Source organism: Staurois parvus, unplaced genomic scaffold (assembly GCF_062004578.1).
Source record: "Staurois parvus isolate SC_StPar_1 unplaced genomic scaffold, SC_StPar_1.0 ptg000225l, whole genome shotgun sequence".
NCBI lineage: Eukaryota > Metazoa > Chordata > Amphibia > Anura > Ranidae > Staurois > Staurois parvus.
In genome coordinates, this window is record NW_028318021.1 from 4,041,795 (window position 1) to 4,055,094 (window position 13,300).

Sequence of the window (13,300 nt, forward strand, 5' to 3'; positions counted from 1 at the left end):
ACCATATGATCATTGTGACCAATCATAGCAGATCAAATGGCAATTGGCAAATGAATGGCTTCCATTCATAGCCGGTCATTCTGTACTGTTATGTTGCTCGCCGTAATTGGTCACAGTGATCACATGGTACAGACAGGACCAATCACAGACCATCTGTACCATGTGATTAGCTGTGGCCAGTCACAGCTAATCAAAACAATACACACTGAATATATTGATCCATTCACAACAAATGGTTACTTATAACAGTGATGATTACTGTTATAAGTGATCATCGTTTGTTAAAAAAAAGAAAATCCTGATCACCTCCCCAGAGTAGTGTGACGATCATAACATTGTACTGCTCTAGTTTTTTTGTTTATACATACTGTCACCAGTGTCCCTGATCACTGCCACACCAGTTATGTGATGAGGCTGTACTGCACTGGTGACCGTATGTAACAAATAAATACCTGTACATAAATTGTGAAAAAAAAATGCACATTTTTTAATTTCCGAAAATTTGTGACAAAAAAAATCAGATTTTCTTGCTTCGCAGCCTGAAGTGAAGACAGGCACAATTTTTGTTTTATCCAGCTGTATTTACTCAGTGCAACTTATAACATCCAAGTAAAAAGATATAATACCAACATGTCAGAAATTTATTTTAAAAATTTCAATAACAGAATCACTGAGGTGGAAAAAGGATCACCCCCCCCCCTCCTAAAAATGACTTGTAAACTCAATCAGGTATAGCTAATCACCTTCTAAATGGCACCGTCATTTTTATGAAGGGGGTGATCCTTTTTCCCCCTCAGTAATTGTGTTTTATAATTTTTTCTTTCCACATGTGAGATTGGGGGGGGCTGTTACTGTGCATTATTCATACATTCAATCTTCGTGTACGAGGGTCTGCACTCTGTCCCCATCTGCATTCATTCTTTGCATTTATGGCTGCCCACTTCATGCACTATTGTGGACATCTTCCAGCTCCTCCTATGCCATTCAAAAACACTTGGTTTCTTCATGGAATGTTCACCATAAGCCTGTAGTAAAAGAGCTAACGTTTCACTTGCACTTTTGCCAGTTTTCACACAAAATTTGATGTTAATCCATTGCTCCAGATTCCTGTCACTGATTTTCAGCCAACAGCACAATGCACTCATGTGTTATTTTTTTCTACTACTTTGTAAAGACTGAGTCAACTGGTCTGCGACCCAGGCGAGTGCAAGTTAGAACATGTCAGCACACACTCGAGTGCACCATAGTGTTGTGCCACAGGAAGTGCAGGAATTAAATTATCACACCTCATATACCCAAACTTTTTTTTTATCAATACAGTAGGGTAGGATTTAAAACAGTATATTATTTTTCTGCTGTCTGGGTCTCTTTGGGCAGATTTTTTGTGACAATTTGATCCTGGATGTAATTGAAATGGTTCATCTAATTTTGCTTTCTTGCTCTGCAGGTACATACTTTGCAAAGCACGCCTCATTATCAAGCCAATACTGTAAAAACAGCAGCAAGCACAGTATGACACTGGGACTGCATGGCGTGAACCCTTTCTTTTGCAACTCGTTTACAAACAAATCCATGTTCCTGGCCAGGGTCATAGTTGGAGATTACACCACAGGAAACAAGACGTATATCCGACCGCCCTCCAAGGATGGGAGTCTCATCAATTTATATGACAGCTGCGTGGACAATCCTTTTTCTCCGCTCCTTTATGTCATTTTTGACAGCAATCAGATCTACCCAGAGTACATCATACAGTTTGACTGACTACATGCATTTTTGTCTTCTTTTATAGTAAACTTATGTTTTTGTTTTTGTTTTTTAGTTTTTTTCTTTAGTGAAGTACAGAACATTATGGCTAGATCAATAAAAACCAGAAGTGGATGTTTATAGAAATGCTGTGAAACCATGGCTTTCTTCTCCTTAGAAGAAGGGAAGGGCTAACTTTTTTATCTCTTTTTTCATGGTGAAAATGGAGCTGATTTTTGATCAGAGAGCAGGGACAGAAACACACTCATTCTCTGATCAGTGTGCTTGTAGTTCATTTACACTTCCTCCAGCTTTCTGACTGAAAGCCAACACGGAGGAATGGGCAAATAGCTGGAGGGAGAGTGTGCAGGAGCTTGACATTGTACCCATGATCAACCCGTGCCATACTTTGTAGAAAAAATTATAAATGCACATTTTGTCCTGCAAAAATATGTGCATTTATTATTTTTCACTTAAAGGTGAATTTATCCCTTAAGCTTGCCATGCCCATGTTCTGCTCCATCTGTCTTCTGATACAGCTTCTGCCATAAACAGGGATGCTAGGATCTGGAAGAAGAAACCAGAGAAGAGGTGAAGAGGAAGAGTGTCACATGACCAACCTGAAGACACTGGCAAAGGTAAAGCCAGCAACAGATGGTTTGAATCTTGGCCTGTTTAACAGGGACTGTCTGAGATTTGATCCATGTATGGGTAGGCTGTTTGTACCCAAGTGGATCCATCGGTTGACTTGGGTACTACCAGCATGTCGGTAGGATGTGATTATTGCCAGCGGCTATAGTCACTATCAGGAATCACTGTGCTCTTCCAGCACGGTCCGCTCCCCGTGCCCTTCCACCAGGAGAACACAATAGCTCAGCGGGGGGTATTCCCCCATCAACACTGACTGTTGCTGAAATGGTTGCTGAGTCACATCACCTAAGTATTAAAAGACAAAAAGCATAAAAAAATGCTGTCAGGGATTATTGGTGTGGGGGGGGAGGCAGAGCATGGTGCCTGAAATTGTACACAGATTTGTCATTATTCAGGCAAGCCTGTATGAGGCCAAGTACCACCATATAGGTAGGTTCTCCCCATGACAGTGTTGGCACACACACACCATTGCATTGTGGGATAGGGCCGGGTGTGTCCCTGATCTCACTACAAGGTACTGGGGAAAAAAACAATAGGAAACCCTGTGAAGGTCTGGATTGCAGTGATTTTAAAGCAAGAGATTTATGTTGTTATTCACTTTCTGCTTATTTAACCGCAGGTCTCATGCATACGGGTAAAAAATATGCCACTGCCAGGGGTGTCTGGCATTTTGTTTATGCCTCTGAAAGCAGCTCTAGGTTATCTAATGTGCATACGCACATTGTATTGTTTACAGGCGTATTTAAGGGCATCATTCAGGAGCATAAAAAAATGCCCCAAACGTGCATTTAGAGAGGCGTTTTCAAGTGTAAATTGCACCCAGATGCACATAATCATGCCTAAACACCTCCCCTGCTTCATCTCTTTTGTATCTCAATGCTACTATCCTCTCCAGCCTTTTACATCCACTTCCTGCCTACATGCTTGTTCTACAGGCACAGTCATTGCTCTGACTGGTATCCCGATAGTGACAACAGTGGGGTTTACATATACTTTGAGCATTAACATGGTTTGTTGGGGGGGCAGCTCCACTTCTGGCCAGGATTCCTCAGTGATACCCTGATCGGAAAAGATTCTCTTAAAATATTTTTGCAGTCTGAGCCCATATACATCAGATCATAGCTTATTCTGGACATTTTTGGTCAGATTGATATAACCTAATGTCCGTATGCACCTTTAGTTAAACACTACTACACCCTCTTCATTTTGGTTGCATGTGTTTAGGGCCCATTCTTCTAGGAATCGCACAGGAACGCGCTGGGTGTTCCTGCGCGATTCACATGCAGTTCTATGCAGTGCAATTTTACCCTATTTATTACGCATGCACTACTTTTGGAAACGCACTGCCCATGGATCGCATGCTTCTTTTGTACAGTGCAATATAGTGCAGGCAAACACACTGCCTTTGTGATCTGTGTTTGGGGTGTCTTAACATCGTACTGACACCCACTGCAGATTGCAAGGACAGTGCATCTGAATGCGGTGCAGGAAACCCACACAGAATGCAGGTTTACCCCATGGTATTTTAGTGTGAACAGGCCCATTCAAAAGAAATGTTGTACCATTTAGGCACCTAGCTACAAGGTGGTACAATATCCAGTCACCCACATGCAGCGTAGATGTCCATTTTTCTCCTTTTTTGGTGAAATTATGGCCTGAGTTTGGTACGTCTCCACTATATGCCTTAAATCAGAACTAAACTCCGCAAAAAAACTTATCTCCACCTTCCTGCACTGGCCACTGTCATCTTTTCCTTGAGCTACTTTCGTGTGTCAGGTTTTCAGACTCTTGATTTGTTGACGGGATGACGTGAGTGTAAGCTAAGCTGTATGCGTAACATGCAAGCAGACCAGTAATTGTGTTTTATTACAGAGGAGATATCGCATGTCTCTTCTGCATTAAAAAAGAACTGCCTTGTTAAAAAACGTAGAGAGGACGTGTAGATTTCTGTAGTGCCTTTTCAGTGGCTTTTCAGAAAGTGCCTTTGCCTCCAGCTTCACCATTGGCCACCCAAAGCATGTTGATTAACAGATTCAAAAGTCCAACATCGGATGCAAATAGTAGGGGTCACATTAGCTGTTTTGGAATTCAGTCTCTCAGCCATGTAGAAGATATCAAGAGAAACTGTGGTTTTAGTGTGTTTGTAATGCCTTTCAACAGTGCACATGGAGTGTCACAATGAATGATGGTCAATAAAAGGTGCTTTATCACTTTTTCCCAGCATGTTGCAAAGAACCATTAGAACATTCAGAAGCCCTCTATTTGTTAGCCCTACATGGGACAGTCATTTAGCGGGGCACAGATTTATCCAACTGCATGATTCTCTCAGACATTTATATGCTAAAAAAGCAATTATGTTATAAGCACTAGAAGAAGCAAAGCTGTAACTAAAAAATATACAGTAACCTATAGCAAGAAAAGTTCATTTTTTAAGTGACTCTGTCCGTTCTGTAACAAATTCCAGAAGGAGTTTCCCTGCAATAAACGAGATAATGTACTCGCCTCTTCAACGTTTGGTGTTGTCTGCTTCCCCTTCAGTTCTGGCTCTGCTATAGTCTCTTTAGCATTCAACACCTCTGAGAGTCTGTATCCTCCATTGTAGCTTCATGCTCTGACACCCTATTGTATTGTATCAGAGGAAGGATCCGTATCATGTGGTGGGGAACACAGGCAGAGCCTGGGTCCTCCACTGCACACGGTAGTTCCATTATCTGACAGTTACAGTACATAAATATTTTGTTATGTAGTGGAATAGGGGTTGGAGGAAGGATCCATGATGTGCAACAGGGATCATAGGCATTCGGCAGTCCCGGAAGTGTTGAGTGTTGAGAAGACTTGCTAAGTCTACTGTGCTCAAATAGAGGGAAGGTAGGAGGCACAGGCTGCCTAAAGGGTGAATATAGGAGCTCTAGTATTGTAAGGAACTTTCATTTGGTTTTTGTTATTAAATTGACAAGGTTGACACATTGGAATAACATGGATCGTTTGCTATAGGTGCTGCATTTAACACGCATCTTTTTTTTTTTTTTGTGAGGAGTGCATTAACTGAATACTTCTGTAATGACACATGTAATTGCCATTTTTGTTTATTCCAACCAAATTCTGATCAGAATTGTGATCATTTTCATCAGAAATGATGAAGCTTTTTTTTAATGATCTATAGAGATTACATAAAAAATGCACTAGAAGCACAATAAAAGCGAGCAAAAGAAGCAGCCTGTGCTAATATGTCTTCTTAAGTCTAAAGGAAGTTTGAAGTAATACTGCACTGAGAGTATAAAGAGCCTCTATTGCTTACACAGCACATAGCACTTACTGTATGTAGCTCTTTAATCATATCATTCACACTATGGGGTCTGTTTATAAAGGATTTCTCTCAGCTTTTGCCCAGAATTCCCACTTTCCCCAAATGAATCAAATTACAAAATGTCTGAATCTTAGGTGAAAGCTGTGTGAATCTTGTGAAAAAAAATGTAAAGTGGCTGTGTATATGTTGGGTTAATGCACATGCACCAATGCAATTTTTTTTTCCTTTTTTTTTTTTTTTTGTGCGTAAAGGTGCAATGTGTTGATTTGACAACTTATAGCCACCTCCACGGTGATGTCAGCAGCTGATGAGACTGTGAGACTTTTTTAAAAAGAGTCCAATTACTGTGGACAAAAATGTAAAAAAAAAAATTGTTAGAATTTGGGGTTATATAATGGTATACTCTCTATGAGATGTCGGGCGTAAAAGATACTGTAGAATGATAAAATGCTGTTTGTTTGTTTATTCAGCAGTAACTGAATCTCGCAAGTGTACAGAAATTCTACATTAACACAATTTTATTTAATTTTTTTGTATATAGAATATGTTATAATAAAAACACTTCTTGGAATATTGGTCTCCTTATGCTGTAAACATTTTGTACCGAAGACTGTGGAAAGTCAGAACCCCAATCTGAAATCACCTAAAGCTGAAGATGACTTTTTGTTAGAGGAGGTGCTGCTGTAAACACCTATTCAGGTCACTAGCTGTGGTAGCATCTCCCCTATCATTCAGTCTTTAATAGAATGACTGATGAGAGATAAGGGCTCAGACTTCACTAGCCTTTGCCTTCAGTGTGAAGCTTGCCATTCACTGTTAGAACTTCCTCAGATTCCTAGAAATCTAACAGTGGGTGGCCCTGCTGGATCAACAAAAATTGATTACCCAGTCAACTTCTGTTAAAGGATAGCAATGCACTTTTATTTTGGTATTTTTTGTTGAAGGCGCTGGGCTGAAGATTGTTGGCCAAACAGCACCTGCAGCCAATCAGCTATAGGCACTCTTCATGTATTGTGACAGCCAACATTCGCAGCCGTCAGAATACAATAATCTGGCAGGGGGGATTCATCCTTACATACTGTCTGTGGTGATAGAGAAATCTATTGGTGTATAGCTAGCTTTAGTGTGTAATTGCGTAAAAAAATTATAAAACCCTGAATTTCTCTCCACTAAGAATATGTTGGTCTCCAAATTAAGCCAAAAGTGCATTATGCATGTTCATGAAGTAAATATTTTGTGTATTGATGTTAATTTATTTTATACTTGCAAAAAATAAATATCCAAAGACTGAGCAGGCATTTTTTTGCAAGAACAATCCTTACCCATGACTGTTTGTAGTGATCACTAGTGATTACTCACTAAACAGGGAGCATAGGATGTAGCATGTAGAAATAAATCATGGTAACATGATGCTTCGAATTTGTGTGATCAGTCGCCACTATGTACAATTGCATGTGTAGCCATTACTAGTGATTAATCATGGGCTATCACAGACATGACAGATATCTCTAACAAGAACCCTTGTACACACAGCCAAAGTATTCATACCCCTTAAAATTTTCCACATTTTGTCATGTTACAACCAAAAACGTAAATGTGTTGTATTGGGATTTAATGTGATAGACCAACACAAAGTGGCACATAATTGTGAAGTGGAAGGAAAATGATAAATGGTTTTCAAAATTTTTTACAAATAAATATCTGAAAAGTGTGTGCATTTGTATTCAGCCCCCCTGAGTCAATACTTTGTAGAACCACATTTCACTGTGAGAGTGAAATTTTTGCTCATTTTCTTTGCAAAATAGCTCAAGCTCTGTCAGATTGGATGGAGAGCATTTATGAACAGCAATTTTCAAGCCTTTCCACAGATTCTCAATTGGATTTAGGTCTGGACTTTGACAGGGCCATTCTAACACCTGAATATGCTTTGATCTAAACCATTCCATTGTAGCTCTGGTTGTATGTTTAGTGTTGTCCTTCTGGAAGGTGAACCTCCACCCTAGTCTCAAGTCTTTTGCAGACTCTAACAGTTTTTCTTCTAAGATTGCCCTGTATTTGGCTCCATCCATCTTCCCATCAACTCTGACCAGCTTCCCTGTCCCTGCTGAAGAAAAGCATCCACACAACATGATGCTGCCACCACCATGTTTCACGGTGGGGATGGAGTGTTCAGGGTGATGTGCAGTGTTAGTTTTCCACCACACATAACGTTTTGATTTCAGGCCAAAAAAGTTCAATTTTGGTCTCATCTGACCAGCGCACCTTCTTCCACATGTTTGCTGTGTCCCCCACATGGCTTCTCGCAAACTGCAAATGGGACTTCTTATGGCTTTCTTTCAACAATGTCTTTCTTCTTGCCACTCTTCCATAAAGGCCAGATTTGTGGAGTGCATGACTAATAGTTGTCCTGTGGACAGATTCTCCCACCTGAGCTGTGGATCTCTGCTGCTCCTCCAGAGTTACCATGGGCCTCTTGGCTGCTTCTCTGACTAATGCTCTCCTTGCCCGACCTGTCTCTTTAGGTGGATGGCCATGTCTTGGTAGGTTTGCAGTTGTGCCATACTCTTTCCATTTGTGGATGATGGATTGAACAGTGCTCTGTGAGATGGTCAAAGCTTGGGATATATTTTTTTGTAACCTAACCCTGCTTTAAACTTCACAACTTTATCCCTGACCTGTCTGGTGTGTTGTTTTGTTCACTAATGTTCTCTAACAAACCTCTGAGGGCTTCAAAGAACAGCTGTATTTATACTGAGATTAAATTTATTTATATTTATTATTTATTTCAGGTACTTATATAGTGCTGCCAATTTATGTAGCGCTTTACAAATATATATTGTACATTCACATCAGTCCCTAATGCTCAAGGAGCGTACAATCTAAGGTCCCTAACTTACATTCATACATACACATAAATTAGGGCAATTTTTTATACAGGATCCAATTAACCTACCAGCATGTCTTTGGAGTGTGGGAGGAAACCAACGGAGGCACAGGGAGAACATGCAAACTCCAGGCAGGTGGTGCCGTGGAATTTGAACCAATGACCCTAGCACTGCCAGGCGGAAGTGCTAACCATTTAGCTACTGTGCTGCCCATATTACACACAGGTGGACTCTATTTACTAATTAGGTGACTTCTGAAGGCAATTGCTTCCACTAGATTTTAGTTAGGGGTATCAGAATAAAGGGGACTGGATACAAATGCACGCCACACTTTTCAGATATTTATTTGTAGAAAATTTTGAAAACCATTTCTCATTTTCCTTCCACTTCACAATTATGTTGGTCTATCACATAAAATCCCAATAAAATACATTTAGGTTTTTGATTGTGACATGACAAAATGTGGAAAATTTCAAGGGGTATGAATACTTTTTCAAGGCACTGTAAGTTGAATAAATGATTCTATATTTTAGTTTGTGTTTGTGTGTGATGCACCAATGGTTCTAGATACACACTTGCTCATCTCTAGTATAAAAGGTCTGCTGTGGCCAAGCAGTTAAAACCTAAAGTAAAGAACACAATTGAAGAAAAAAAAAACAACGGTTTATTCATCACAGTAAAATATTACAAATCTCTTTGCATTGTATCAGGGGCGGACTGACCATTTGGAAACTCGTGCACTGCCCGAGGGCCTGGGGGCAGTAGGGGGCCCCATGAGATGCCCCTGGTACCTTTTTCATAGGCTTTTTTGCGTTTGGGCAAGGGCACAGGGGCCCCATGATCCCCTATTGCCCAGGGGCCCCATGAGTTGTCAGTCCGCCCCTGCATTGTATAAACATACAAATACACTTTTCTCAGGAGCTTAAGTTTTAGTGTCCCTGCTACAGTCATACACATGATCTTGCAAGATCAGGGGAATCCAATGAACCTGCCAGTATAATTTATTATGTAAGGAAACCAGTGCACTTGAAAGACAAACCAAGCGCTCGGAGGACACACAAGGAGATAGCAGTCTTTGTGAAATTAACTCAAGGATCCAGGTGCTGCAAGAGCATGTTGCTAAACACATTCCCAATGTGCTGGTGAATTGTGATTGTAAATCTCAGTCATGAAATATGAAAAAAGCATATCCCTCTATAGTGTGTACTTGTCTCAATCCAGAGTACTAAGTGTCATTTCTGTCTGCTGCCTCTTTCGTCTGCTGGAGTTTTCCTGACTCCAAGAGAAAAACAGTGATGGGGAGGGCAAAGCCTGTGTTTGATTTGTTTGTGTTTTGTTGTGTTTTTATGTGCGTTGTAGTGCGAATGAGCCCTAAAAATGTGGCAAAATCTTTATTCAGAGCAAATGGGATTAAATAGAGACTTCTCCTTGACCATATTATGACTCAGCCTCCTAGTTTTACTGCTCCCCAGCTGCCTATGTGAAAGAAGCCTAACTGTAGATATATTTCACTCACTGAAGCATAATTGTTTCATATCTGATAGATCCATGGTTATAAATAATTCACTCTGTTATCTATAGGTGTATGTCCTTGCCTATCAAATTGAGATACAATTGTACATCACTGTTATGCTAGGGATAGAGATGAGCGAATTATTCAAAAATTCGATTCGGCTGATTCGCCGAATTTGCGGGAGAAATTCGATTCAATGCGAATTTATTCGCCGCAAATTTAACTTATTAAAAGGGTTTCTAGGCTTCAGAGAGCCTTTATATTAGTGCAGAACACTGTACCTTTAATTTAAATGCCCTTGGAGTCTGCTGGGGAAGAGAAATAATACTGTCAGTCAGTATGACATGCAGATGAGTGCCGTCGATCTTAGAATCACCGCACACTTCACTCATTTGGGCAGTCACGGGGCACGACGAAGAAGAAGAAGAATGAAAAGAAGAAGAAGAAGAATGAAAAGAAGAAGAATAAGAATGAAAAGAAGAATGAAAAGAAGAAGAAGAAGAATGAAAAGAAGAAGAAGAAGAATGAAAAGAAGAAGAAGAATGAAAAGAAGAATGAAAAGAAGAAGAAGAATGAAAAGAAGAATGAAAAGAAGAAGAAGAATGAAAAGAAGAATGAAAAGAAGAATGAGAAGAATGAAAAGAAGAATGAAAAGAAGAAGAAGAATGAAAAGAAGAATGAAAAGAAGAAGAAGAAGAATGAAAAGAAGAATGAAAAGAAGAATGAAAAGAAGAAGAAGAAGAATGAAAAGAAGAATGAAAAGAAGAAGAAGAAGAATGAAAAGAAGAATGAAAAGAAGAATGAAAAGAAGAATGAAAAGAAGAAGAAGAAGAATGAAAAGAAGAATGAAAAGAAGAATGAAAAGAAGAAGAAGAAGAATGAAAAGAAGAATGAAAAGAAGAAGAAGAATGAAAAGAAGAATGAAAAGAAGAAGAAGAATGAGGAGAAGAAGAAGAAGAATGAAAAGAAGAATGAAAAGAAGAAGAAGAATGAAAAGAAGAATGAAAAGAAGAATGAGAAGAATGAAAAGAAGAATGAGAAGAAGAATGAATAGAATGAGAAGAAGAATGAATAGAGGAATGAGAAGAAGAATGAAAAGAGGAATGAAAAGAAGAATGAAAAGAGGAATGAAAAGAAGAAGAAGAAGAATGAAAAGAAGAATGAAAAGAAGAAGAAGAATGAAAAGAAGAAGAAGAAGAAGAATGAAAAGAAGAAGAATTCCAGTACAGCAAAAAGTGTATCTGCAGAGAGCTCCGCTATTTCTGACAGTTCTCTGACAGTTCCTTCACATTTACAGCGGTTGAAACATTGTATCTATTTATTTCCGAATAAAAACATCTGTATCCTAAATGGAAACAAATAGATACAATGTTTCAACCGCTGTAAATGAACTGTCAGAACTGTCAGAGAACTGTCAGAAATAGCGGAGCTCTCTGCAGTGACACTTTTGCCGGCTGATCGGGGAAAATTCGATTCGTGCATCCGAAGTTTGCTAAAATTCAGATTCGGTGCGAATCGAATTTTTCCTAATATTCTAAACGAATTCCACTTCGCCAAGTTCGATTCGCTCATCTCTAGCTAGGGAGGTAATAGAAGTAATAGCAAACAAAACTTTCAACATTATCAAGACTATTTTTTCTATTTTTTAGGGTAACATTTTTGGGGTAGACAGATCTTTTTGGCCAGAATAACTGAGATGTCAACAGACTGAAATGAAAAAAACAACGATTCAAACAACTGATTAAAATAAACTGATAAGTGTCAATGATATACAAAATGTCTTATACTATAATGTATAAATATTTTGCTCTGCCTGGATTTGTGCTGCCTGAAGACCTTCCAGTGCCAGTGTTCTTGTATTCCTGCAAGACACAATTTAAGAAACTTTTATTATAGAGAACTTCCTCCTTACACCCCAGAAATGAGAGAATAATTGCATACATCAAGTAAAAGTAGTATTGATCTGTGAGCTACCAATATTGTCTAGTAAACACAGCAACTGTGATAAAGTCACAAAGGTCACTCATTTCACATTATTCAGATTTCTGTATAATCTTCTAGGGAATTAGCTCATAGAGTTCACCTAGAGGGTCCGTATCAAATCCCACCACTCTTCAACAGATGGATATGGAGACTCTAATGGACTCTTGTGTTTGGCTGGCGGTATCTCACACCAAACGTGACCCATTGAACTGAATAGGTCTGCTCTACAACTGCGTGCGATGCACACATTTGTGACAACACCTCCTTACTGCCTGTCAAATGCCTTCTGAAAACTGATCCACCATGAATTTACCTTTAAAGGGCGACACCAGTTTAAACAAGTCCTTAATGTTATAAGGGTCCTTTCACACCGGCGTTCCGTTTTTTTCATCAGTTCAGTCATGTTTTTTCACAGAAAAAATGAATCAGTTTACATCAGTTTTTTCATCAGTTTATATCCGTTATTCATCCGTTTCCATCTGTTTTTCATCCGTTCTGTTTTTTTATGGAAGAAAAATAGGGTGTTCTTCCACTAAAAAAATGGATGTTAACAGATGCGGACTTTAAAGGATGTAAATGGATGATAAGCTGTTTACATCCACTAGTCCATAGAAATACATGTGTGTCCGTTTGGATGAAAAACAGACATGTGAAAGAGCCCTGAGTCTAGGTTCACATATATGCAGTGTGGTATATTGCATATGATTCGCACAGGAACCGCACCGCATTCCTGTGCAAGTCACATGCGATTTGCGTGCAGGGCGATTGGAGCTATACATTTTGTATGGCTCTAATCGCACCACACCCACACTAAAAAGGTGCAGGACCCTTTTTTGGTCCGCACTAAAATTGGATTACATGGGGATTCACACTTATGTGATCTGATTCTGCACATCGCACCGCGTTTTGCGGACCGCTTTTGGGGTGTTATTAAACATACACACCTGCAGTGGTTCGCATGAACAGGGTGTGATTCTGATGCGATGCGGAACTCACACAGAAAACGCTGAAAATTCCACACCGCATCAGTGTGAACCAGGGCTAAGAATTCAGTGTGGGGGGATTCGACAAGCTTGGAAAGGTATATTTCTAAGCAAATTGATATCTAGAGGATTGCAGATGATCTCAACAGAGTGGAATCAGATATTAAAGTGTATGCAAGGCAAAATAAAATAATCCGCAGTATATCTGCAATACATGCACATTACCCCATGTTTC

The 13,300-nt window shown here is 39.5% G+C and overlaps 2 protein-coding genes across 5 annotated transcripts in view; one reads left to right on the forward strand and one right to left on the reverse strand.

The window, feature by feature from the left end:
• The window catches only part of PARP11 (poly(ADP-ribose) polymerase family member 11), a 30,973-nt gene extending 24,701 nt beyond the window's left edge, over positions 1 to 6,272 (forward strand). For all 4 annotated transcript variants that reach the window (XM_089679487.1, XM_089679486.1, XM_089679488.1 and 1 more), the window contains one exon: positions 1,448 to 6,272. In XM_089679487.1, the coding sequence (XP_089535613.1) occupies positions 1,448 to 1,761 (314 nt within the window). In that variant the 3' untranslated portion in view covers positions 1,762 to 6,272. The remainder of the gene's footprint in view (positions 1 to 1,447) is intronic.
• A 5,223-nt stretch (positions 6,273 to 11,495) lies between these two features.
• LOC149460579 (uncharacterized) overlaps positions 11,496 to 13,300 on the reverse strand; it is a 186,419-nt gene continuing 184,614 nt past the window's right edge. Inside the window, exon 21 of the mRNA XM_089679463.1 lies at positions 11,496 to 11,961. Within this exon, the coding sequence (XP_089535589.1) occupies positions 11,886 to 11,961 (76 nt within the window). The 3' untranslated portion in view covers positions 11,496 to 11,885. The remainder of the gene's footprint in view (positions 11,962 to 13,300) is intronic.